Source organism: Moschus berezovskii, chromosome 12 (assembly GCF_049115385.1).
Source record: "Moschus berezovskii isolate FMDL1 chromosome 12, NW_MosBer_1.0, whole genome shotgun sequence".
In the NCBI taxonomy this organism is placed as follows: domain Eukaryota; kingdom Metazoa; phylum Chordata; class Mammalia; order Artiodactyla; family Moschidae; genus Moschus; species Moschus berezovskii.
This window is the reverse complement of record NC_142471.1, coordinates 66,217,389-66,244,872: the sequence shown is the minus strand read 5'-3', so window position 1 is coordinate 66,244,872 and position 27,484 is coordinate 66,217,389. Positions and strand designations below refer to the sequence as shown.

At 43.6% G+C, this 27,484-nt stretch overlaps 1 protein-coding gene across 1 annotated transcript; it reads left to right on the top strand.

Moving 5' to 3' along the window:
- Positions 1-2,479: 2,479 nt before the first annotated feature.
- On the top strand, positions 2,480-26,277 carry GOT1 (glutamic-oxaloacetic transaminase 1). Its single transcript, XM_055424902.2, has 9 exons — positions 2,480-2,682; positions 10,970-11,151; positions 19,139-19,262; positions 19,713-19,825; positions 20,050-20,154; positions 21,294-21,444; positions 21,530-21,695; positions 22,418-22,560; positions 25,471-26,277. Exons 1-9 carry the CDS (start codon positions 2,565-2,567, stop codon positions 25,608-25,610), a joined length of 1,242 nt encoding a protein of 413 aa, XP_055280877.1. The 5' UTR covers positions 2,480-2,564; the 3' UTR covers positions 25,611-26,277.
- Positions 26,278-27,484: the final 1,207 nt, after the last annotated feature.

Genomic DNA, 27,484 nt, shown 5'->3' with positions numbered 1-27,484 from the left:
AACGTAGAGGTAATGTAGGGTTGTTTTCCCCCCCAGTGAATGACGTAAGTAGTGACCATGATATTGTTGGCCAGTGCTTTGAAGACCATATTTCTAAATCAAACTTTGGGAAGGCTGGACTATAGAACATCCCACTCAGCAGTTGCCCTTTGCCTCTGCTTAGGGAAGCAAGGAAAGTTCATTGTAATTTCACCTTCAGTGTTGAACTTGCAATCTTAAAGCAAAGTGTTGTCAATGAAACACTGTGGACAGTTACCTTTAAAACTAGAGGTTAAATTTCTGAAAAGAAGCAAATGATACAAAGGTTGGCAGCTGTTGCACAAAGGTCTTCTGGTTTTGTTACTTTGAATGAAAGATTCATTTTGAGATGTGTCATATTATCCAATGAAGGGAGGCCAAAGTATTGCTTTTTTTCTGAAAAACCAAAAGAACAGTCTCTTCCACCTTTTATTGAATACTTACTAAGTGCAAGAAATTAAGGGAGAAAGTGAAGAGGAACTCAAAAGCCTCTTGATGAAAGTGAAAGAGGAGAGTGAAAAGGTTGGCTTGAAGCTCAACATTCAGAAAACAAAGATCATGGCATCTGGTCCCATCACTTCATGGGAAATAGATGGAAAAACAGTGGAAACAGTGTCAGACTTTATTTTTTGGGGCTCCAAAATCACTGCAGATGCTGATTGCAGCCATGAAATTAAAAGACGCTTGCTCCTTGGAAGGAAAGTTATGACCAACCTTGATAGTATATTAAAAAGCAGAGACATTACTTTGCCAACCAAGGTCCGTCTAGTCAAGGCAATGGTTTTTCCCGTGGTCATGTATGGATGTGAGAGTTGGACTGTGAAGAAAGCTGACCGCCGAAGAATCGATGCTTTTGAACTGTGGTGTTGGAGAAGACTCTTGAGAGTCCCTTATACTGCAAGGAGATCCAACCAGTCCATTCTAAAGGAGATCAATCCTGGATATTCATTGGAGGGACTGATGCTGAAGCTGAAACTGCAATACTTTGGCCACCTCATGCGACGAGTTGACTCACTGGAAAAGACTCTGATGCTGGGAAAGGTTGGGGGCCGGAGGGGAAGGGGACGACGGGGAATGAGATGGCTGGATGGCATCACCGACTCTGTGGACATGAGTTTGAGTGTACCCCGGGAGTTGGTGATGGACAGGGAGGCCCGGCGTGCTGTGATTCATGGGATCGCGGAGAGTCGGACACGACTGAGCAACTGAACTGAACTGAACTGAATTGAATACAGATTAAGATCTCTAGCCAAGGGTGTGCAGATGTGCAATGATAATAGCCAACATTTAGAGAGTACTTACTAGGTGCAACTAAATACCTGATATTTATTAACTCATATAATCCCCATTTAGTGAGCAGGACCGGAGAGGTTAAATAACTTGTCTAGACTTGCCCGAGTTGGTAAGTGGTAGGGCTAGACTCTAAACCTAAGTAGTTTGCCTCCAGAGCTGGGTTCCTAACTGGGCGTTTTCTAAAATATTGCCAACAAGATACAGAAGCATAAGAAAGAGATGGATTTTAACCAGAGTGAGGGTTAAAGCACAGCTTTATGGAAGAGGCATTTTCTCTGGATCTTGAAGGTCAACAGGTGAAGAGAGGGGCTGGGGAGGAAGGAACAGCCTGACTAAAAGAAGACACAGTTTGAGTACGGGCCAGCTGACGACAGCAAGATGTGGCTGAGTGCCTGCGTGGGAGAAAAGCTGGAGTCGGAGGCCGCGCCCGGATCCGGAAGGTCCTTTAGGACCAAGCTTTCTCAGTAAGGCAAAGGGAGCAAAAATCTCAAACTGTAAGGGTGGCAGAAAAGAATTCCTGGACACTTCTTTTAGTAGGATGGCCCCCTGTCTGAAACCAAGGCAGGTGGTCCACGAATATTTCTCTCTGGGGAAAACAGCCGATCGAGATGGTCAAGGTCGTCCACGAGGGCTCCAGAGCTGCACGTCCTCGCCGAGGACTCACGTGCCGTGCGCAGAGGCCGGATTTAGCTGCCAGCCGAGCCGGGCCAGTCTGGGTCAGGAATGTGCGTACTCCCGGGCCTGGTAGCAAGAACACTAGCTTCGCGGGTACCGGAAGGTCAGTCCTCCAGAAGTCCCGTCAGCTACCTCTCTCTGGCCTCTTGGCTCTTGAAGGTCAAGGAGGCCGCCTCCTCGCTACGCAGCTTGGCTCCTCCCCTCAGCCCGGGGAGAGCCAAGGACCAACGGTCTCAGCGATAGGAGCATGCTCTGCCAATCAACTCTAGCCCCGTCCCTTCCCAGCCACCGTACGTTGCATTGGTTGCATCATTACCGGACTCCGATAAGAGTCTTTTCTTTGATTGGCTAATAGCATCCCCGCCCTTCTCTCCTTTTTTTTTTTTTTTTTAAGTCAGCAGCTCGCGATTGGTTAACCGCGTTGCCAAGCTCCGGACGCGGCTCGACCATTGGAGGCCGCGGGCCCGCCCCCGCCGGCTAGGTGAAGGTGAGTGTCTCCTCCAGTCACCGCGGTTGAACCGGACCGAGACGCTCTAGGCGCTGGGTGGGAGCTTTCAGCCTACTCCTGCTTTCTAGCTATGGCGCCTCCATCAATCTTTGCCGAGGTTCCTCAGGCCCAGCCGGTCCTTGTCTTTAAGCTAACTGCTGACTTCCGGGAGGATCCGGACCCCCGCAAGGTCAACCTGGGAGTGGGAGGTAAGGATGCAGTGCCTAAGAGTGAGCAGCGTGGGAGTGGAGCAGTCTGTGGGGACCGTAGGAGATGCAGAGGTCTAGCTTGGAGACGAGGCAAGATCCCCGAGGCTTAGTTCAACCTGCCCTTTGTATATGGAGTCCCTGGAAAAGGGAGATGTATCTGTGTACACACAGAATAGGTGTAGCAGTCAAGGCACAAACTCAGGTTTTCTGATTCTGCATTGTGTATTCATTTTGTATTACACTGCATTCTTTCGCCTCTTAAGAAATGGGGCAGTCAGGGATTGAAAGGAGAAGGAGAAAAATAAGAAGCCTGATAGGCTTGGAGTCCTGGCTACTGGGGAATGGATAAAGGAGACCTCTTAGCCCTACAGAGCTCTGGTCTGGGTCGGTGAATATTTGAGTGACTACAAGGTATCAGTCAGGTACTTTTACCACTCCTTGTTCAGGAAAGACTGAAGCTTGGTTTTAGCCCCAAGGAGATTAAAATCAGCAGGTGTTAAGTGAAATAATAAAGATCTAAAATGCTTCTGAGACAGGATAATGCTCCCTTGGGATCTGGGAAGAATGTTTTGGCTGTAGTGGGAATGGGTAGAGATGGTGGAAAAGAGAAAAGAATGTGGACAGTAGAAGCTTACTTTCCACACATCCTTGTCATCATTTCTTGCGTGTCTTTCTTGGACCTTGGACAGCTGAGAACATTGGGTCCTTTTTTTTATTACTACCAAGAAAAATATTTGGACTGGAATGCCTCTGAAGTTCCTTTAACTCTTAATCGTCTCTGAATTTGTTGTTTCTATCAGCGTTGTTGGGATGCTTGCAGCCGCACCGACACTTACCCAAGGACATACAAAGCAAGCCAAGGAAAAGAGCACGAGTAGGATCATGTTCTGTGCTAGGGAACAGACAGAGTAGAAGGACTAGAAATTTCAGAAAGAAAAATTGAAGTGTTTTGTAGACGAGAAGCGGTGGCAAGAAGGAGGTTCAGAATCAGGTGTCCCACAATGATGTCTGTTCATAGGATCTGTTAAAGTTTTCACCAAGGAGTATGGGGGAGGGGTGAGGAAAAAGCAGGTAGTGGGTACATGGTAATGAAACAGCAGGTAATGAAGCTGGGTAATGGGTACATGGGCATCCATTATATTATTCTCACAACTTTTGTATATATTTGAAGTTTTCCATAATAAAGCATAAAAAGCCAGTTGTATATAGTTTCATCCACAGAGGGAAAGTGATGCTTTTAGCAGGCAGCAAAGTGGGGGTGATATTGAAAGACCTTGAATTGAATTGGAATGAGCACTATTCAAGCTCCTAATTTAAAACCAATCCAGAACCTCCAAGTATTTCTTCAGAGCTGGATATAACATGACGAACTAGTATTGATGTTAATCTAAATATATCTTTTTAAAACTTTAGATTTCATTTGCTCGGTTACCTTTGAACTATCCTACAGGCTTTTGGTGAGGATTAAATGCATTTAAAGTGCTTAGAACAGTGTCTGGCACCTAAGTAGGAGTTATGTAAGTACTAGCTATTACTGTGGTTGTTTTGGCATTTCTTTGGGTGGGTCGCATAAAAGAGGTTGAGTAAAAATTTTCAGCTCAAGAACTGCAAAATGAAATAACCCTGGTTCAGAAATAAATTGCCCATGCAGAAAATAAGCACCCTGCCAGCTAAGGCCAGAAGTGATTGACTCAGAAGTGCATTCTGCGGCCCAGATGGGGGTTACTTTAACTGTGAAAGTGCCTTTGTCATGTGAGAACTGAGGGATTCTTTCTCTTTATTACAAACAAATGACTTAAGCCGTTAATCACATTGAGTGCTCAGGATGACTCTGGAGGGTTGTTTATTACTGTTTTAGAGGTAAGAAAACTGAAGCCCAGATTGATGAAACATTTTGGCCCAGGCCATAGGCTGTAAGTGGGAAAGCTGGGATTACAGGCCATGGCAGGTACCTGGGTCTCTGTCCCCTTCTCTATTTTGGGCAGCTTCAGGTGGTCCAGAGGGAGCCAGTGCACTGTAGTGGGAAGAGTGAGAAGCCTTGGGTACAGGCCTGGGCCTGTAGTCCAGTGATGTGACCTTGGGAGTGTTATTTAACATCCCGGGCAGGACTCAGTCTATTAAGTGAGGAGCCAGAAAGGAATGACCTTTCTCTAAAATTCTACTCTCAAATTCACAAGCATGTTACATGACTGTAGTATAGGATAATAATGTTACTGGTCTAATGAGATGACTTTGAAGTAAACAGTTACATGTGAAATGTGACATATAAATTAAAAGTGCTACATAAATGTTATTTTTATTGATTACTGTGACCCATTGTGTTTTTGTGGATGGTAAGTGTTCCGATAAGGGTCTCATTAAAGTATAGCATTGTGAAAAGTCTCTTTATGGCTTTCTTATGTCCTGGCTCTGTTTATACACATCCCAAAGTATGTCCTTTGTGAAGGAAATGTAATTAAGCTCGCTGACTTTGGGGAAGATGCTTTTTTTTTTCTTTCTCAGTTAAGATAAAGCCTAATGGAAGTTATCCAGCTCAAGTTCTAGTGATGCTGGGCATTTAAAATAAGCTGCAACTATAATCCCATTAGCTCATTCCACTTGCAGATAGTTTCCCCACAAATTTTCTTCTTGCTGTTACTATTTGTATAATTTCTGTGTAGCAACAGAGCAGAGCATCATATTTTCCAGTGTTGAATATGATGCTAAGTTTCAGACAGTAACTTTAAGGGCAGGGGAAATATGCATCTAGCCTGATGCAGCCTGAAACGAGACATTTCTTCACAGACTCCAGTCCGTTTATCATGTAAACTTTCTTTTGTTCCAGATAAACTGTGCTTGCTTTTATATTTGTTGTTTTTAGTGTGGTTTCCTAGCATTTTCAAATAAAATTGTGGGTGAGATGTGCTGTATCAAGTGTTTCTGAGTACCCCTGGCCCTTTCCCAGGGACCCTAGTTGGAGAGGGGCCTTAAAGAGGCATATGTGCATGGGCTCTTGGGTGGGGATGGATGAGGGAAGGGGGGGGTGATGGTTTTATCCCTTAATTTTCCATGTTCTTCTGGAAATTGAGACCGTTGTACTCACCTGAAACCTGTGTGTCTCCTTAAGAGCTGGTCCTTGGGGAGAGGGCAGCGGTGCATGGAGTTGGGGGGTTGTGCTGGTACAAAGACCTCTTGCACAGTCAGTCCCCTGGGACCTGCTGGCTTCAGGCTGTCCCTGAACATCTCTTGCTCATTAGAAAAAGCACAGGGATCCATGCACTTAATAATATGGCAGCCTAGCCCTTACCATCCTGTGATCTTGGGGAAACTTCTGGCCTCAAAGTTTCCAGATCCCTAAAACAGAGATCATAATATTATTTTGTGAGTTTTTATAAGAATTAAATGACAGTTTTTAGAAAAAGGTGAAGTGTTTAGCACAGTGCCCTGTATGTACTAAGTATTCAGTAAGTTCTTGTTATGACTGTGGCTTCAGCCACCATCCATGTCTATGATTATAAAATCTTTTTTTCCATCCTGTACCACTTCCCTGAATGCTGGACCCATACTTGCCACAGTTTGCTGGACATGTTGTACCACCACCTCAAATTCCGTGTGTTTAGAACAACACGCGACTTCTACCCTCCCCCATCTTTTCTTTTGCTCTTCTGCTTACTTGGTTGCCCCCTCTCCCACCTCACCCCCACCAGTCTTTATTCAGACTGGAGAGACTTTGGAGGTCGTTGGTGACACTTTCATCAATTCTGCATCTATTTATTTGGTCATTTGGTTCTGTCTTTTCTTTTCCTCATAAGTTTATCGTGAGTATCTCCCCTTTTGTTTATCCCTGCAGCTGCTGCCTTAATTTAGGACATCATCATTTCCTTTGTGGATTATTGCAGAAACCTCCTTACTTAGCCATCTACCTCTGTCATCCTTCCAGTTTGTTTTCCATCATGTCACTCAAATGATTCTGTTTAAATGTACAGTTGTCCATGTCACTTAAATGCTTTCAGTGGTTTCCCCATTGAGACAGTGTGACAGTGTTCCTTAGAAGAGACTCCAAGACTCCTTGAGCCATTCCTTGCTGTTTCTCCATGGATCTTATTTCCAAGCCACGAAAAAGCAGATCCTTAAAAACTTCATCTCTCCAAGCCCCTGGGACCTTGCACAAGTGTTCCCCCTGTCTGGAATGCCCCCTTTCCTTGCCTGTCTTTTAAACTCTTATCATCTTTCATACTCTGTCTTTTGTAAAATCTTCCCTGATCACTTACAGGAGAATTAAGGACTCTAGGCTGTGTTTCCTGGGGGAGACCAGACAGTATCTTGTTTTATCTTACTCATCTCTGTGTGCTGCTTCTAGTCAGTGCCTGGTTCATGGTGGATTCAGTGAGTACCTGTCAAACAAATAGAGAATCAGAGAATGAATGAGAAGCTTATAAGTCCAACAAACAGGAATAAAATCCGTCTGGCAGAGCAAGAATAGTGGTTGTTGATAATGCCTCTTCCTCACTGCTCTGATCAACTGAGAGTGACTGCAGGACAGTTAGGACATTCAGTAGGACAGTTAGACAAGGCATTGAGAATAAATCTAGAACTGAATCTGGGGGAAACTGGACAGTGAAGAAGGAAGCAGAGGTGTGAATTGGCCAGCTTCTCTTCTGTCACAATATGAACCCAGTGCCTTCCTGCCTGCAGTCATATTACAGGATTTTTTAAAGTTGCACGGAGTATGTTTGTTACTGGTAAGAGCATTCGTACTAGGACTTTTTATTTTTCATATTTTAGTCGTTTATAATACATGATTTACAAATGACATAAATCTATGTAGCATAATTATATAATATATTAATAGAAATCTTCTAAACATAGGTGGGAAGCATAATAGAATTAGTTTTTCTATGAGCACCCATATTCTTGTACATCTAAATAGTATCCCTTCGGTGCTGTAGTCTGTATATACTGCTATTGCCCAAAGTCTTCTGGAAACCTTCTTTTCCAGAGCATGTTAGACCCCCAGAGGGGGCCATCTTTTTATAGCTGTGCTCCATTCATATTATTCGGTCCATTCAGCCTGCTCTGCTGGGCATAATGCAAGTACTGTTTTCAAAGATTAAATTTATGTTCAAAGGATGAAAATATGGGACTATTGAGGAATATGCAAAATAATGAGATGTTGCCTCTAAAACCAATTCCAAGAGAAGAATTCCAGGAATATTTAGAACAATGGTAGCATTGTGATCATAGATGGGGTGATCTCTTTCAGGGACGGTGATTACTTGAGAGTAAGTTATTTTGGTATCTCTTTGAAAAACCAGACCAAACCTTGCCTGATAAAGCAGCATTTTTGAACTTGTTGAGAGGGAGGGAGTTTGGTGGGCCAGTGGGTCTCATGTGACTGATATGACTGTATTGTGCATCAGATTCACCTCCCCAGAGACTGGTTGTTGATTTGTGGCTGTGTCAGTCTGGAACTCTGTTCACATTTTTATTACTGGCTTGATATGCTTATCAGATTTGCAGATGACACATTCCTGGAGGAAAGGGTTAGTGGATGGAATAGAAGACAGACACAAAATCAAAATATCTTATTAAGTCTTATTTGTCGTTTGACTTTTGAATTAGTAATTTTATATCTAGAAGTTTTTCTGAGGAAGCCCTTATGAATGTGTATAAAGATATAAAAATATCCATTACCTTGTTTATATTAGCAAATAATCAAAAGTAACGCAAATAGGTACTAAATTATATGTAGAAAGGAATATTGTCTAGCCACTAAAATTGTGTTGTAAATGGCTCATGTGTATGAAAAATGCCCAATTACTTCTATGCTAAGAGAAATGCAAATTTAAACTACCCTGAGATAGTATTTGCACTCTTAAATTGGCAAAAATTCACTCAGTGGCTGAGGATGTGGTGAAGCAGACACTCTTATACACTAATGGTAGAAATGTAAACTGATAAAATCCCTAACCTATGGTAGGAATGTGTGACTCAGACCATATAAGAATCTGCCTGCAATGTAGGAGACCCAGGTTTGATTTCTAGTTTGGGAAGATCCCCTGGAGAAGGGAATGACTACCCATTCCAGTATTCTTGCCTGGAGAATGCCATCGACAGAGGAGCCTGGTGGGCTACAGTTTATGGGGTCGGAAAGACTCAGACACAACTGAGCAACTAACACATGTGGTAGGAAAGTAAACTGATAAAATCCGCATAAAAAAGCCAAGGTGGCCATATCTATCAAAGCTACAGATAATACAAAGTATGCTTAGAGGTAACATATTTGCATTTAAAAGGACCATATTCTTTTAACTTTTCATTGATCACTACCAGTTTCTTCCAGTCAGTTGTCTTAACCATATTTGTCATACAACCATGTGTTGTAAATGAAAATCAGTTGAAAGTAGTAAACTAATGTATACCCTCAAAAACAACAACGAAGCTACAAATACACATACTTCTCAACCTATTCTTCCATTTTCAACCCTGCCTCTTACAGCTATATTTACGTGCATTTTGCAAGGAGATCCAACCAGTCCATTCTAAAGGAGATCAGTCCTGGATGTTCATTGAAGGACTGATGCTAAAGCTGAAACTGCAATATTTTGGCCACCTCATGCGAAGAGTTGACTCACTGGAAAAGACTGATGCTGGGAGGGATTGGGGGCAGGAGGAGAAGGGGACGACAGAGAATGAGATGGCTGGATGGCATTGCCGACTCGATGGACGTGAGTTTGAGTGAACTCCGGGAGTTGGTGATGGACAGGGAGGCCTGGCGTGCTGTGATTCATGGGGTCGCGGAGAGTCGGACACGACTGAGCGACTGAACTGAACTGGAGTGAAGATGGCGTATGTACAAGGCTCACTGACGAATTGTTTTCTCATAGCCAAGGATTGGAAACAACTCCAGTGTCCATCAGCAGGAGACTGACTAAACAAATTATGGTGCGTTTATCAGTTATGCAGCTCTAAAAAGAATATAGACACAGTACAGATTTAGGTAGTTAATGATGATGAAAGATATCCATAATATACATTTAACAAGCAGAAAAAAGCATGCTGAAAATTCTAGATAAAAATGATACATCATTTATAAAAGAATATACTCATGTAAAGTTAGGAAGGTTATACACCAAAATTTTTATATTCCTCATCTCTGAGTGCTGGAATTACGTGTTAATTATAATGTTTATTATTTTGTTTCTAGGCTTTTCTAAATTTTCTGCAATCAACATGTGTTGTTCAAAAAACATCAACTACCCTAAAAAGTGATTAGAAAAAATCAGGGATTAAGGCTGAGCAGAAATCAAGATAAGAATTATTTTAAAAATGTCAGTTTCACCATCCCTTGCCAAAGTATAGGCTTATTGGAGACCTAAACATTCTAGCAGAAGCAAATTCCTGTCAGGAATCCTGCTCAGAGAGGTCACTGGCTTGGATACAGGCCAAAGCAGCTGTCCTCTCAAGCTGTAATCTCAGAATGATCATAAGGTACTATAGGGAGAAAAAAAAATCAGTGATAGGATAACCCAGAGTAGACTGAAAATAATTGTAGCATAGAAGAAATGCTTAGAAATGTGCTTTAATCACTATTAAACGTTATGAAATAGTTAAACTTACGTCAGTGAAAGTGTGAAGCTGAGGAAGTGAGTGGTAAGAACAGTCAAATTGGTAAACACTTGCTGTTATCAAAAATCAGCAAGAGAACAAAGATGTGTTTAAATTGGATGTTGGATGATTGTGTAACCAGTTGCTGGAATCTTCAGTCACAGAGAGTCTCCTTGCCATTTGTTCCATTTCTGTTCTTACGGGACCTCCCTCTGCTGCCCTCTTTCTCCGTGTTAGTGTTTGCAGGTGAGGCGTTCATCTGAAGTAGCACCGAACCCTTCTCTTGGGGAGATGCAGAAAGCAGGTGGTTGTAGGGCCGGTGGCCCTAGAGACCTCAGTGCCCTAGTAATATTGACATAGCTAGCATTGGTACGGTATTTTTAATTTGCTAAGTGCTTTTGTGTGTACTCTGTCACTCAGTCAGGCTCTGTCATATCCCAGTTTTATTTCATCATTCTACTTGTTGGAGGTAAAAGCTGTAATTTCCAGAAGGATAGGAATCACATCTGTCCTTCTGCCTGACCAGTACCTAGTCTGGTGCCTGCCGAAAGCAGGCAGTCAGTGGGTGAAAAAACTTTAATTCTCCTCACAGTTCTATTTTGATTGGAAGGTGGTAGAACTCCCCCTGTTCACAGTTCCAGACTCTTCCTTGGATCAAGCCTAAGGCTCCCCCATTGTATGTCTCTTTCTTGTGTCCTAGCTTATCGCACCGATGATAGCCAGCCCTGGGTTTTACCAGTCGTGAGGAAGGTGGAGCAGAGGATTGCTAACGACAGCAGCATAAACCATGAGTATCTGCCCATCCTGGGCCTGGCGGAGTTCCGAACCTATGCTTCCCGTCTAGCCCTTGGGGATGACAGCCCAGCTCTGCAAGAGAAGCGGGTGAGTTTTGGGTGAGGGTCTGTTTTCTCTTTAGAAGCTGTGAGGGTAAAAAGAGGTTAAAAATAGAGCTGTCAGTGAATAAGGGTTTAAAGAGTGTGACCTCAGGAACCTGATTGTGCAAGTAACATGCTTTTGTATAAAGCATAGGTTCTTTAGTTGTTCACTTTTGCCCAAGAAATGATCAGATTTCAGCTGTTGGGTTTGAAGCAGTCAGTGGGAATACCAAGCCAAGGGAGTTTAATGGAATGATCAAGACATCAGGGTCTGGATCCAGCTCTGCCACTACTTTTGACCAAAGGCAGCCCCTCCTGCCCCATGACTCATCTATGAGTTAGAGAAATACTAGTTTATGGTTCATGGTCCCATAAGGAGTATTTGCCTAGGGAATCATTTAAGGGACCTCTGAACGCCCAAAATTCTGAATTTTAGAATTCTGTGTGTATGTGTATTCCATGCCTTTTATCAGATTTTCTGAAGGAGCCTGTGGCCCTCCAGAGTCTTAAGAGCCACTAGTCTAGATGCTCTCTGAAGATCCTGCCAGTTCTAATATTTGATTCTTCTAGTCTTGATCTCAGCATCTCTCGTTTAAGTGCTTCCTGGTACATAGTCTATGTGTAACTAGAGATACATGGAAGAACACATTTGGCCTGAGGCTGTATGTGACAGAAAGTAGTGTGATAGAGATTATCAGTGTTATAGGAATTCAGAGAGAGAGACTGGCAGAGTCTGGAGGTGGGGCTTGAGCTGAACCTTGGGGAATGAGGCCAGGGCTCATTCTGGTTCTGTACTCTGACTCTATTACCTGGATGGTTTAAAAGCATACTGGTGGTAGGATCCCATACCAGGCCTGTTAGATCCAAATCTTGGACAGTACCACCCTCCTCTGCCCTTCTATTTCCTTTCCCTCCAATTCCCTTCCCTTCAAGGGTATTTTCAGAAAGCTCCTCAGTGTGACTCCCAAGGACAGCCAAGGTTGAGAACCACAAAGTGCAGAGGAAGAAAAAAATATTTGTCTAGAACACTAGGAGTCCAAGGACAAGGTTGGAGGTGAGCAGGTCTGCTGCTGCTAAGTCGCCTCAGTCGTGTCCAGCTGTGTACGACCCCATAGACAGCAGCCTACCAGGCTCCCCAGTCCCTGGGATTCTCCAGGCAAGAACACTAGAGTGGGTTGCTGTTTCCTTCTCCAATGCATGAAAGTGAAAAGTGAAAGTGAAGCCTCTCAGTCGTGTCTGACTCTTAGCAACCCCATGGACTGCAGCCTACCAGGCTCCTCCGTCCATGGGATTTTCCAGGCAAGAGTACTGGAGTGGGGTGCCATTGCCTTCTCCGAAGCAGGTCTAGGTTGTAAAAACACCTACCTGAGTAGAGCTGGGAACACGTTGGATAGATAAGGCAGGCTGATTTGGCGGCCAGAGCAGGGGAAGCCCCTTGAAGGTTTGCTCAGAGGAGTTAAATACCCCAGTAAGGGTATTTGAAGAAGATAGACCTGGCTGGAGTGCAGGAGGGGGACGAGCTCAGGTTTTTGCAATAGTCCAATTAGGTGTTGTGCAATTTAAACCAGCTGCCCTATTGCTCTCCTGGGTCAGTGTCAGGCCATTGGAGCAGGCTTCATGTGTGAAAGGGACCATGTCCTGGAGTCACTGATTTATTCTCATGCTGTTACCCACACGCCCTGATAAGCACATGGCAGGGTGAAATGAACTTTGCACACTCTTAGGTATGTCAGGCGGAGAAGGCAATGGCAAGCCACTCCAGTAGTCTTGCCTAGAAAATCCCATGGACGGAGGAGCCTGGTAGGCTGCAGTCCATGGGGTCGCTACGAGTCAGACATGACTGAGCGACTTCACTTTCCCTTTTCACTTTCACACATTGGAGAAGGAAATGGCAACCCACTCCAGTGTTCTTGCCTGGAGAATCCCAGGGACAGGGGAGCCTGATGGGCTGCCCTCTATGGGGTCACACAGAGTCGGACACGACTGAAGTGACTTAGCAGCAGCAGCAGCAGGTATGTCAGGAGGCAGGGAGGCTCTGGATGAAGATCTTGGAATTCAGATTAATGATTAGGTAAGTATCAATAATTAACTTGATTAGGGTTTTATCTGGATTGGCATGCGAGACTGTGAAGGAATACTGATAGAAATAGGATAGAAATGGTAGAGATTATGGTTAGCATTGGGAAGTTGCTCTGAAAATCCAGGGTTTCCATGGAGGAAGAGAGTCCTGATGAAGTTTGAAAATGGGGAACTTTGGTAACTGGGGGTGATCTTCTGAGACATTGTTGATAAATTAGTTTAAACTCTATTGTTAACAAGTGAAAATAGAGATTCTGTGTTGGTAAGCTTCTTCCTCTAAGACTGTACATTTCTTACATGCTTGTTAACTATGCTGGAAGATAGATGCTTGTTCCCCTGCCCAATGTTCCCCATTTTCCTCGCTTAATACTCAGGGCTGTTGCTGGTGAACAGAGCCCTTCCTGTTAGTCTAGTTCATCCTGTGTTGTGTTTTTGATCATAGAACAACTTTGAATGGCAGTCTGTAAATATTTGAAGACTTTTACTCTCTTCTTATTTTTTGTAATGGTTTAGGGTACCCTCTTGGCATCTCCAACACCCTAGGTACCCATTGATACTGAGTTCTGAGTACTTCCTCTTTCCCTGCACCTCCCCCAGGTGACTATCTTGTTCAGCCCATTGTCATCCGATTGGATTCTCATAATAGCCTCTGGCCTCTAGTCTCTTCCCCATTCTAGTGTATAATGCACAGTGCAGCTAGAATGATCTTCCTCAGCAAAAAAAAAAAAAAAAAAAGCTAATCCTGTCACCTGCTTCCCCTGTCATACACACAGTGTCTCCTCTATTATCTACAGGGTGAAATGGTGAAATGCAGACTTTGCCCTGGGCATGCTGCGTGTTTTGTAGCCAGGCTTCATCCTGTTCTTCTAGTTAGTTACTCTTGTTCTCAGGTCCTGCCGTCCGAAGAGCCTGCGGTTTTCTAGACCCTTTGGGCCCTGCCATGACTTGGCACTTTTGCCTCAGCTGTTCCCTCTGCTGGGAGTGCCTCCTTCACTTCTGACTCTCCAGTCCCACCTCCAAGTCCTTCAGGGCCTCCTCAAGGGTTATTTCCATGTTGAATCTTGAGCTCTCTCAGGTGGAGCTAGCTGTTTGAGTGCTCTGAGTCATCACAGGACTGCATCGCTGGGGAAATAGCAGTGCTTTCTGGATTTAATGTACAGTTCTGTAAGCCTGTCCCTCCCACAGACCCTACCTTCTTCCAGGGTAGGACTGATGGCTTATTTGTTGATCTCGCAGATCTTCAGCACTTAGCTCCTAGCCTGGCACCTCAGAGACCTCAGATGTTTGAGTTGCCTCATTTGCTCAGTTAACAGATGAGTGCTCACCACTAGGCACTGTTCTAGATGCTGGAGCACAGTGGTGACCAAAACACCCCAAGGTCTCTGCCTGGCTTACAGTTTTGTGGGGAGAAACCAAGACTAAACATAATAACTAGGAGCACAGTATAGTATATTGCAAGATGATAAATGCTAAAAAAAGAAAAATGGGGCAGGGGAAGGTGTATTAGGAGTTCTGAGGGTTGGAGTGAAAGTTTAACTAGGGTGGTTGTGGTAGAAATAGAAATGACATTGGAGCCAAAACTTGTAGGAGTTGAGGCGTGAATGAAAGAATGAACCAGAAAAGAAACAGTAATCATCTCTTTTCTTAGACTTTTCTCAAGATTTCACATTACCATGTCCATTAACCATTTTGAGGAGCCCTGTTTTCTAGACACATCACCGCCTTCTACTGCTTTTCCATCTTCAGATCTTAGAAACCAGACATCTCAGCTGATAAACATTTCAGCTTCTGAAATTACTGGGCCCCTGCGGGTAGGAGGTCTTGTGAACCATGGGATGGCATCACAGTTTCCTGGCTTGGACCATTGCCTTTTGGAGATTTGGGGTTTTCTCTGTGGCTCTCACCTTGTTATTGTTTAGTCACCCAGTCATGTCCGACTTTTTGCGACCCCATGGCCTGCAGTGCGCTAGGCCTCCTGGTCCCTCACCATCTCCTGAAGTTTGCCCAAGTTCATGTCCATTGCTTCGGTAATGCCATCCAGCCATCTCATCCTCTGACGCCCTCTTCTCCTTCTGTCCTCGGTCTTTCCCAGCATCAGGGGCTCTTTTTCTTCATCTAGTTCAGTCCATGTTTATTTAGTGCCACATGCCGGATACTGCCCAACGAACTGGGGGCACCCAGATCAACACATCATAGCCTTGCCTACAAGTGGCTCCTAAATGGCTGTCCTGTTCCTCCCAGGGAAGTCATTACATCAGCAAATCGTGACCTTGAATAGGTGTTTAGAGCCAAGTGGGGATTCCTTCTGGCAGTGTGGCTAAGTTGGGAATACAGATTATCTACTGGCATAGTTTTCTGCCAAGTCTTAACTGTATTTCTCTTGTTCTGGATACCCCTGTTCAGCCACCCAGGCCCCTTTGCCTGCTCCCTTTGAAGTTTGCATTTATTTTCTTTGCTATTATGGTTTTTTCCTTCATCCCAAATACAAGACTTTCTTGGGCTTTAGATCAATTTGCCAAAAATCAGTTCACAGAATGATCAAATTGACATATTATTGATTCACCCAAAGTTTGTTCCTGCTAGTTGTTGATAGTTTAGAGCAACTTGTGTTTCACTGAATTCATCTAGTGTACAATATATTTTTAGAGAGAATGATAATTTCTTGAGAATTTGATATGTCACTGTCATATACATCATGAATGTCAAGAATTGGTTAATGTTAGTGAAGTGGGTTTATCTCTTCCAAATGTTTTTAATCTAGTGTACTCACTTTCTAGGAAAGCCCAGGTGGCTCAGTGGTAAAGAATCCACCTGCCAAGCAGGAGTCATGGGTTTGATCCCTGGGTTGGGAAGATCCCCTGGAGAAGGAAATGGCAACCCACTCCAGGATTCTTGCTTGGGAAATACCATGGACAGAGGAGCCTGGTAGACTACAGTCCATGGGATTATAAAGAGTTGCACATAGCTTGGCGACTAAACAGCAACAATTGACTTTCGGACTTCTTTTAGTTAACTCCAGAATTTGCTTTCTGGAGTGAGAAAGGGTGGAGTTGGAAGCTGAGCACAGAAAATAAAACCTATGCCTGAGAATGTCTTCACTGATATCCACATGCACCTGTCACATATCCATGGTAACTTAAAAACCCTATTCAAGGGAAACCTTGCTCATTTGTATAGGAAATAACATACAAAGTGCTGAGGTGTTTGAAATATGAAATAAGGAATAAAGTTGACATTCAACTTAGTTGATGAGAAATCCATGAAAAAGAAATGTACATTTGGGTTACATGACCCTTGGTAGCCATTTGCACAAGAAATCAAGGTAGATCCCACTGTGAAGGTGAATACTGGTGTTCAGGGGCGGGGGTGGGGGCGACTACTATGAAGAACCACCTCGGATGTGCACTGACCCTTTCCATTCCAGGCCACAGCCTTTGCTTCTCCTTGCGTTGGACGCCTGCTCCATGCCTTGTTTCCCTGAATGTCAGTCTCGTTTCTGTTTCATGTTTCAGTGTTCTCTCACAGATGCTCAAATCTCTGAATAAAAATAAAGCAGTGGGGAATAGGAGCGACAGTTGGTGTCATTGCATGGTTCCGAGCTTAAAGGGGATTTCTGCTCATGATTCAGTATTCCTCATGACTTGTGGCTGAATCAAAATTTTTTCAAGTTGTTTTTAGGATGTCTCCATTGGTTCTTGTTTTACTGAGCATTTATATCAGAAATAGCTCTATTTTTCTCTCCTGTTATGATGGTCATTTGGTGATCATTTTCTTTATCTAGCAGTATAACAAACTTTATATTTCTTTTCTCTTTTTTTTTGAACATGAGAGACTCAAAGTTTAGTAACACATGTACATGGGAGAGGCCTAGGAAAACTGACTCACTCCTGTATTTGTTAATAATCACACATTCAAGGGATAACTCACTTGACTGAGGGGTATTTTTAAATGTTCTGTTGGACGCATAGTGTTTATTAATATTTATTTGGGAAATTAATATCCATATTCATTAAAGAGAGCTCTCTTTTTTGCTTTGTCATCTTTTCACATTGGTGTTATGCTAGTTTTTTAAAGATTTTGGAAGCTTTCTTTCTTTATCTACAAAGATTTGTTTTTTTCCTTTTTTTGTGGAAAATTTCAAACATATATAAAAGTAGATAAAACAATGTAATGAACAAACCCCCATGGATCCATCAGCTATCTTCAACAATGATTTGTGTTTGGTCACCAAAGTGGAATTATTTTACAGCAAATTGCAGACATCTAAATATATATTTTTTGGTTATTAAAAAATTTCCAATTAACGCATGAATAGATTCTCCTTATCTTTTTTAAAAAAAAACCAAAACACAGATTAGGCAAAAGTCCCTTTGACCACTATTCCCACATCCTAGCTCCCTCCCCAGAGGTTGTCGCTGTTATTACATTGGTATATGAACTTCTTTTTCGATAGACTTCCTTATGTGATCTTTTTCTCTCTTTTCTTCTTTAGACATTTAAACAATATGTAACTTATGACATGTCTCTAGTTAGAATTGTGAAAGGGCAGGATTAAAGATGTTCAGACAAGAACGACAGAAGTAGGGCCTCATGACTAGATGTAGAGTGAGGTGATCTGGAAGTATGCCTAGCTCTGCTGCTCACCAGCTATAAATCCTATGGCAAACCACTTCTTGGAATCAGTTTCCTCATGTATAAATTGGGGATCTAGTACTCATTTTATAGGGCTGTGTGAAGGTCAAATAAGTATATGTGTGAAGTGAAAGTCGCTCAGTCATGTACGACTCTTTGTGACCCCATGGACTGTATAGTCCATGGAATTCTCTAGGCCAGAACACTGGAGTGGGTAGCCTTTTCCTTCTCCAGGGGATCTGCTCAACCCAGGGATCGAACCCAGGTCTCCCACTTTTCAGGTGGATTCTTTACCCACTGAGCCATCAGGGAAGCCCAGGAATGATGGAGTGGGTAGCCTATCCCTTCTCCAGCAGATCTTCCCGACCCAGGAATCGAACCGGGGTCTCCTGCATTGCAGGCTGATTCTTTACCAACTGAGCTATCGAGGAAGCCCATGTGTGCGAAGGTATTTTGTAAAAGGCAAAATATAGGACTTTAATTATTGCTCTATTGAGGCCATTCTATGATGAGAGGAAGCCTGAGGAGAGAAAAGTAGTGTTTACATAGCACCTTTGTTCTGTGAGGACATTTCTAAGGATTGATAAGCCTTCATTATAGTAATGAGAAGGGGCGTTGCAGATTGATGTTGATGGCAAGCTCAGAACATTATTTTACAGGCTACTGTTGGAGGGCAGTTTTGATCTTGGGATGGGTGCGAAGGAATGAGTTTGCCTTGAAGGGCACACTTAATGTGGCCTAGGTATGACCTCTACCTCTGTGTTCAGAGGGATGCTCCCTTGGGAGTCAGACTTGTAGACTTTCTGGGTGAAGACCTGGCCTTTCTGCTCAGTCACTGGTAACTCTGAGGAGAGTGATTCACTTCTTAGCCTTTCTTGTTGTTCAGTAGATCAGTCATGTCCGACTCCTTCCAACCCCATGCTCTACAGCACGCCAGGCTTCCCAGTCCTTCACTATCTCCCGGAGTTTGCCCTAACTCATGTCCATTGAGTCGGTGATGCCATCCAACCATCTCATCCTCTGTCATCCCCTTTTCCTCCTGCCCTCAATCTTTCCCAGCATCAGGGTCTTTTCTAATGAGTCGGCTTTTCCCATCAGGTGGCCAAAGTAGCTTAGCCTTAGTTTTCTTATTTGTAAACACGGGCAAATAATACTTCTTCATGTACTTAATGACATTTTATAGAGAGAACGCATTTAAGGAAGTGCTCATCATTACTGTATTTTCCCTGATGTTATCTGACCTCACGCTTAAATGACCAGCAACCCTGCTGTTTCTCTTTCAGGTAGGAGGTGTGCAGTGCTTGGGGGGAACAGGTGCACTTCGAATCGGAGCTGAGTTCTTAGCGCGCTGGTACAATGGAACAAACAACAAGGACACGCCCGTCTATGTATCCTCGCCAACCTGGGGTGAGTTCCTATAGCTGTAGTGGGAGGAGAAACAGAGGAGCCAGGGGAATTATGAGTCTCACTGCTTACACTGAAAATGTATCCCAACGCTGGATCAACTAACAGTGAATGGCTTGAGCAGTGGATTATGGCAGTATATGGGTAACCTGATGCTTAAGTTCAGATTGGCAATACTTTTTCCCAAGACTCTTGGTGAACTTGTGTTTTAGTGAATGTTGACCCTTCCTGGAGGAGGGAGATCCCTCTGTAGTAGGATGTAAATCAGCATGACGACAACTGGTTGAACTTGTTCTTGGTTACAGTCAGTCATTCCTCTCAATCTTAACCTCTCACCTCTATGTCCCCCAGTGGACGTGGAGCCTGTGAGGGCCCTGGAAGCTGCCTGTGTCCTTTGCATTTATGCCTCCTAGTGTTTGTAAAACATTTAATGTTTTATCCCTTTGCTTGCAGAGAATCACAATGGTGTCTTTATTGCTGCTGGATTTAAAGACATTCGGTCCTATCACTATTGGGATGCAGCGAAGAGAGGACTAGACCTCCAGGGTTTCCTGAATGATTTGGAGGTGGGTGATTAGAAGAGAAAAAGTGGAGAGAATGCCAAGGTTGCGGGCAGAGTGGGGGAGTCTTTGGAGCAGTTGATAAGTGAGAGAGTCTGAGACATCCTCCCCAAGCTAGGTGCTTTTTTCTGAAATGGCACGTGAGGAGGGAGTGCCTGTCCTGGTGCCCCTGAGTCTGCCCCACCGTGTCCCTGCTGGTGTCAGAGCTGACGCGGCTTCCTTCTCCCCAGAAAGCTCCTGAGTTCTCCATCTTTGTCCTCCACGCCTGCGCGCACAACCCAACTGGGACTGACCCGACTCCGGAGCAGTGGAAGCAGATCGCCTCCGTCATGAAGGTAACTGCCTTTGCAGAGCCACTCTAATAGTGGTGTGTATTAACAGTTGATATAGTCAAAAGAAGTACCTATTTACTGAAGAATCTGGAAAATGGAGAAAAGCCCAAAGAAGAAAGTATTAACTGTAAATTCTATTACCCAAAGAAAGCCACTGATATACATTCTGGTATACAGAATGTCAGGCTCTTTTCTTTTTTAATTTTTTTAGTGTAGTTTTACATGCTTTAAGTATGTCACATTACACATTGATTGAATCAGTTGATGGTTGTTTAGAGCCCAGGTTTCTTATTCTTGTGAACAATATATGTAATAAACCTTTTTATGATTTCTTTGGGATAACTTTCTACATTGGAATTTCTAGCTCAGGGTGTGTGTGTGTGTTCACTAGTGTGTTTAAAGAATGCTTCTTGATAAACTGTTATGTACCAGGTGCCAAGGGGGTACAATAGTGAACAAAGCAGAAGTGGTCCTTCCTTCAGAGAGTATGGCCTGTTTGGGGAGATAGCTGTGTTGATGGGGTGCCGTGGAGGCTCATATCCCAGACTTTGGGGAATACGTGTATTTTGGGAGGGCTGGTGGTAGCAGAAGAAGCCTTCCTGGAAGAAATGGTTTCCCTGTTTAGCCTTTGAAGGATGAGGACAGGTTGGGGCTGACAGGGAAGGAAAGTTTCCTACAGGGGGAAGAACACTGTCAAAAGCCCAAGACAGAGGTCTTGGTCTATTTAAGGAAGAGAAAGTAATTCTTGGTATGGGCTAGAGTTCCAGGGGAGGAGGTGAGTGACAGGCCAGGCCCTGTGCTGAAGCCTCAGGCTTGATTCTGAGGGCGGTGGGGAGCCCCTGGAAACCTTTGATATCCTGGAGTGACGTGATCAGTTGTGCCCTGTTGGCAAAGTAGCATCATGACACTCTAGGACTATATACTTAAAGAAATGAGCTTTACTGATGTCATTAGATTTGTTGGTTGGTATTTAGGTGAACAGAGAAACAGACATAAAGTGGAGTTGGATACAGAAAGGAAAGATGTAGGAGGAACGGACAGAATGAAACATTCCTTCCAGGCACCAGTTGGGGAAGGAAGGCCTGTGTCTGAGGTCGGTTCCAGGAGCATTTCCTGCCCTGACTCGCTTTCCTTCCTCGCAGCGCCGGTTTCTGTTCCCCTTCTTTGACTCGGCCTATCAGGGCTTCGCATCTGGCAACCTGGAGAAAGACGCCTGGGCCATTCGCTATTTTGTGTCTGAAGGGTTCGAGCTCTTCTGTGCCCAGTCCTTCTCCAAAAACTTCGGGCTCTACAGTGAGTGCTCTCCTGCGTTACAGCCCAGCTACCCCGGCCCCACCCCCACCGGAGCCCCAGGACTGACTCCTGCCCTTCTTTTTAGATGAGCGCGTGGGGAATCTGACTGTGGTTGCCAAAGAACCAGATAGCATCCTGCGGGTCCTTTCCCAGATGGAGAAGATTGTGCGAATCACATGGTCCAATCCCCCGGCTCAGGGAGCACGGATCGTGGCACGTACCCTGTCTGATCCTGAGCTCTTTAATGAATGGTAAGGGGCTCACGCCCGATAGGTGAGGGGTGGGATGCAGAACAGAGATTGTTCCGTTACATCTCACCGTCTCTTCCTTTTACCTTGGCAGAGGCAGGACAAAACTCCTTGAGCCTCTTTGAGTGTCAGTTATTTCTCTAAAATAGGGCTGGCACCTATATGTGTGTGTAACACAAAATCGGGAATGTAGGAAGGAGGCCTTGGGTGAATGGGAGTTTCCTCTCCTCTCCCATCTTCCAGGCTTTCTCCTCTTAAAGTCAGGAAATACAGGGAGGAATTTATGTTAGAATAGAATGAAGTTAGCGCAACAGTTTGGGGGCTCTTCATTCTTATCTAATTTATATGTATTTTATCCTATTTTGAAGCAGAGTAATTTTTGTGTAGTAGCTGAATCTGCAAACTCTACTTAATTAGGCCTGATAAAATACATTATTCTGTTTCGAGCAGCAGCTTGCTAAGTGTGAGTTAAAACATAAGTGGTATTACAGCCAGTCTACCCAAGACTAGCCATAAACTCCATCAATGAATATAGTCCTTCCCTTCTGTCTAGTAAGTCCATCTCTCTGATCTCCTCATCCACCCATCTAGGCATCAGCATACCATAAAAGATAAAGTTGTGACTCCATTTTTAGCTTATAGGTTAGATTACATTTAAAAAATTTTTACGTATTTGTGTGCCATCTCTGCTGCCTGGGTTGGTATTCATATTGCTGTCCACTCAGGACAGGTAACGTGAAGACAATGGCAGACCGCATTCTGACCATGAGATCTGAGCTCAGGGCACGATTGGAAGCCCTCAAGACCCCAGGAACCTGGAACCACATCACAGAACAGATTGGAATGTTCAGCTTCACCGGGTTGAACCGTAAGTGGCCCCACCACCTAGAATGCTCACCACTGGACACAGCACTCCTCACAGTCAGTGTTCTTGGGCTTGGCTCCCTGAGCTGTCGCCCACTTGGTCAGCCATGACTTTGGACTGGAACAAGTTTGATTTTCTCAGTGTGTCCCCCCATCTCCTGGACCCCTGGGGTTTCAGAAGAGCATTGTTTTGGCCCACTGTCCTGACCATAACTCAGATATCTTCATTTTGGTGGGCTCGGAAAGTGGCTCAGGGATGACTGGGAAGTAATAGGATTTGTACCTTGGAAGCTTGATTTATGAAACATCTTTTATAAATGCTCAAGCACCTTTTGGCTTGTCCTTAATCTTAAGTATAAATATTACATATGATTTTTCCAGGGACTTAATTTCTTAACAAGTCTTTCCTAGTCTCCAAGCATTGCCTAGGTTATAACATTTTCTCTTCATAAAAAAGAACTTAGATTTGTAGTTGGAATTAAAAGCCGATTGAAAGTCTAGTAGGCAGCCTTGCATGATCTTGGTCAACCATCAGTGGAGCATATCAGTGATGGACCATCCCGCCTGATGAGAGAGGACGCGTTCATTCAGTAAATTATTCCCAAGCATATCAAGTTAAGCCCCTATTCACATGGTGCACATATGACCTCGGCATGGCACTTGTGTCCGAGTGGCTCTAGAGACAGATATATGCTTTTGGGTAGTAAGTGGACCATCAGAGGTGCTGGGAGGTCCTATAAACCAGGGCCGTCAGTGTGCCTGTTTGAAATGGGCTCAGAAAAAAACAAAAGAAAGGTGGTAGAGATTACATATTGTAGACCCACAGAGATACTTTGGGTAAAATGAGGCTACGTAAGAAAGTAAGCGGATAGCTTAGTTACCCTTGGGTGTCCTCACCATCTTGGTGTGGAGAGTTAGTGTACTGGACTAAGGAAAATCATCCTTATACAATTTTTAAGGTATTAAGTGTAATGGAAATGATAGTAGTAGTAGTAAAATGGAAATGGCTTAGTAGTAATATACTGAAAGCTCACAAGGTGGAGATGTCTTCCCATAAAATATCCATACTGTCCTGCTGTCCAGAGTAGGGACTTAGTTTCATTATGGATTGGAAAATAGTGAGAATGGATGTGGGCTTATAACATAAAGCTATATATTTAGAGCTTGGCATCATTTACCCACCCCTCCCTTTGAATAAAAAAAGAGAAGGGTTTTTATTTGCTCCCAACATTTTCTTAGGAAAAATTTTAAACGTACAGAAAAGTTGGAGGAATTGTACAGTTAACTTCCTGTGCACACCACCTGGTTTTTGCAGTTCTTGTGTTGCAGAGCTTCCTTTACTACATTTTATCTGTCAGAACAGGGGCTTTCATCCTGAGATGATACTTTAAAAATTGTGTATGTGTATGTTACCCTTTTTCTAGGGAAGGAGTCCCTAAGTTTTACTCACTTCTCAAGTGTGGTACTCCCCTCCCCCACAAAAGTAGAGGAGTTTCGTTTCTATTTAAAAAATGAAGGTGGAAGTCCTGTATCCATATCTCCCTCTGGGGCATGGGCTTAACAGGTATACTCTGTTGGGAGTTACAGTGCTTTTCTCAAAATTCCAGATCCAGTGAAAAGCTGTGTGGCCTTGGGAAGGTCACGTAGCTTCCATCTATGCCATCTGTAAAAGGGGGTGATAACTGAGCTAATATAAAGTGATTGGATCACTGCCTGGCACAAAGTGTTTGCTCCTCTAATGATTATGATTTTATTACCACGTTAGTCTGCTTGGGCTGCTGTAGCAAAATGCCGTAGACTAGGTGCTTTAAACACCAGAGGTTTATCTCACAGATCTGGAGACTGGGAAATCTGAGCTCAGAGTGCCAGCACCATCAGGTTCTGGTGGGGATTCTCTTCCTAGCTTGTAAATGGCTGTCTTCTTGCTGTGTCCTCACGTGGGGTGGAGGAGGGATGGAGAGAAGGGGAGAGAGAGGGAGCTCGTCCGTGAGTGGGCTCTCTGGTCTCCTCTTAGAAGGTCACTGCTCCCATCATACGTGCTTACCCTCATGACCTCATCTAAACCTGACTCCACATCCTAATACCATCACACTGGGGGTTAGGGCTTCAACAATGAATTTTGTGCGGGGACACATTAAGTCTATAGCTTTTAATATTATCCTGTTGTGTCAAACTGATGGTGTCTTAAGGGTGCTCATTACTTAAGGGGAAAAACGTCACCTAAAATCCACAAAATGGCCTTACAATAAATCAAAAAAGCTCTAGAGATTATGGCAGAAAGGAAGTACAGACAGTCCCTTCCCATTTTGCCCACAAGCGTTGCTGCAGACTCAGGGGAAAGCCCTCCTGCGTGTGTGTGAGTGACAGTTGAGTTGCGCCAGGTCTGAGAGGTCGCTGCTGTTTTCGGCCTGCGAGTTCACATACACAACATTTCTCCAGTAGCTCTCACCTCAGGGCCTTGTCCAGTGTGCTGTGGGAATGACGTGTCAAAGGGTAGTTGCTCCAGGTGCTCAGTTAAGCAAATGCAGTTGAAGAAAGAAAGAAATGGAGTGAGTCTCAACAGTTTTTCATATCAGTGGGTTGGTCTTGGGTCTGTGGGTTTGGTTGGGTTGATGGGCTGTCCCGGTGAATGTACCCTCCAACGTTTGATGGACAGGTAGTCCCAGATTAAAACTCCCATCAGGAAAAACCATGTTAAGCTTTCTGGGGATTAGAAACTTAGCTCATGAGAGTAGTTTCCAGAATCTGTTGAGCGTTACTTCTTGCTGTGTCAAACTAAAAAAATAACTCCTATTGTTTTGCTTCTCTGTGAAAGGGGAAAGAAGGAAATTGTCACTATAATGGACTCTTTGGACCTCCACTGCTTAAAGGATTCCTTCTGCTCTGATTATATGTCTTTTTTGGTTTTCAACAGCCAAGCAGGTTGAGTATCTGGTCAATGAAAAGCACATCTATCTGTTGCCAAGTGGTCGGATCAACATGTGTGGCTTAACCACCAAAAATCTAGAGTACGTGGCCACCTCCATCCATGAAGCAGTCACCAAAATCCAGTGAAGAAACAGCATTCAAACCTGCACCACCAAAGCGGTCCTCTGTTTCATGTGTTCCCTGCCTGCGCAGACCTGGTTGTAAACATCACAACTAGATTAGAGACTACTTGAGGGACAGAAAAGGCTACTCCGGTGAAGTGGCTTCTGTTTAAACTGGCCCCACGGGAAAAGAACATCTCTTGAAAAGAAATAGGGGGCTGGGATTAGAGCCATTTTGGAGGTCAGAGCAAATTCAGGTTTTTATTTGAGAAGAATAAAAAGGTATTTTGATAATGAAATACGTAAACGTCTTGACCCCTCGCTGGAAGCAGGAGTATTGCCCATGTCACTCACATGCCCCGCATGTTGGTTTACTTTGTATCAAGTCCCAAAGATGAAGTTGTCTAAAGAGCCAAGTGTGATTGTGGGTGTTGGCTGTGTCATTAAAACTCGTCGTCTCGACCCAGAGTGTCTGTCTCCCCGCTCTTTCTGCATGGTTGTGTCCCTAGCCCTATGCTTGAGTTCTTTAGGGTGACTAAGGTAAGAAATATATTTATATCTCACCCACACATTTAACTGAGATGAAAGTTTCACAGAATAGTATTTACCCTTGCTATGTGTAGTAGATTCTGTTTTCTCTTCTATCATGTTCTATTTCACTAAAGTAATAAAAGTAAAAGTGCTGATTGAGACCCATGGACTTGATTTTGTCATCCTCTAATGGGTTGTAACCCACAATTTAAAATGAATGCTATGGTGGGACTTACCAGTTGCCAAAGAAAATACTAAAATGTATTCTTGTGGTCTGCCTCTCTTTGTGAGCTCACCATCCCACAGCCTTTTGTCAGTTCTGTCCTTCAGAGGCCAGCCATTGTCTTATATTACATAAGAAACTGAACTTCATGGATTCATAGAAGGGTTGACATCACTCAGGGTGATTCTAAAACACAATCCCTCCCACTGTAGTTGGAGTACCTCTTAGTCTATTGAAACGATTAAAGCCACTTAGACATAGATCATATTTTTCCAGGGAGTCCAAGGGCCTCTCAAGATGATGGTTTAATAGAATTTCAGCCTTACCTCAAACAAGAGGGCTACTACTTGGCATTTTAAAATATTGAAAAATAACTTTTGTTATGTTAACAGGATCTGCTATGTTATCCTGCTACAAGATCTGTTATGTTAACAGGCATTCTTTTTAGGATACCTTCGAGTTGTTATAAAATCCTATAGATTTTTTTTTTCCAGACTAGAAGAATATTTTTGCCAAGCATGTCACTGACAAAGGATTACTATTCTGAATTACAAAGGATTTTTTACAATCCAGAATTTTTTTAATTTTTAAAATCCTACATATTAAACATTAAAAGAAAAATACAAATAACTAAAAAAAAATGAACAAAGCACATGAATGGGTAATTCAGAGGGAAAGCTCAAATCAACTATAAACAATGAAAAGGTTCTGAACATTCCTAGAATAATGGAAATGTAATTAAAGTAGCAAGATACCATTTTACACTTATTACCAGATTGGGGAAATGGAAAATATGGCACAAACATGTTGGAGAGCATTTTGGCAGCATTTTGAAAAGCTGAGGATGTATGTACTTTACATTCAAGGGATCATAAGCAGTATATGTACACACTTTAGAGAAACTCACATGTGCATGTGGAAGGAGGGTTAGGGTTAGAAAGTGACCAGGGCTCAGTGAAAAGCTGAGAACGCTGAAGTGTGCAGCAGTTGGGACACATCAACGTGCCACAGCCAGGCCAGTCTCAGGACTGGACATGGTACCGGAGCTGTGCGCATTAATGAGGGAAAAGCTCATGGATGATTCTGAGTGGATGAAAGGTGAAATGAGATGGCCATTTATGATCCCGTCTCTTAAAATGTGCCGC

What these genes read in the sequence shown, in the direction of transcription:
- GOT1 (XM_055424902.2), top strand. Translation starts at nt 2,565, where the DNA reads ATGGCGCCTCCATCAATCTTTGCCGAGGTTCCTCAGGCCCAGCCGGTC. An exon ending in TGTATCCTCGCCAACCTGGG is followed by an intron (nt 19,263 to 19,712) that starts GTGAGTTCCTAT and finishes CTTTGCTTGCAG; the next exon opens with AGAATCACAATGGTGTCTTT. An exon ending in CCTGAGCTCTTTAATGAATG is followed by an intron (nt 21,696 to 22,417) that starts GTAAGGGGCTCA and finishes CTGTCCACTCAG; the next exon opens with GACAGGTAACGTGAAGACAA.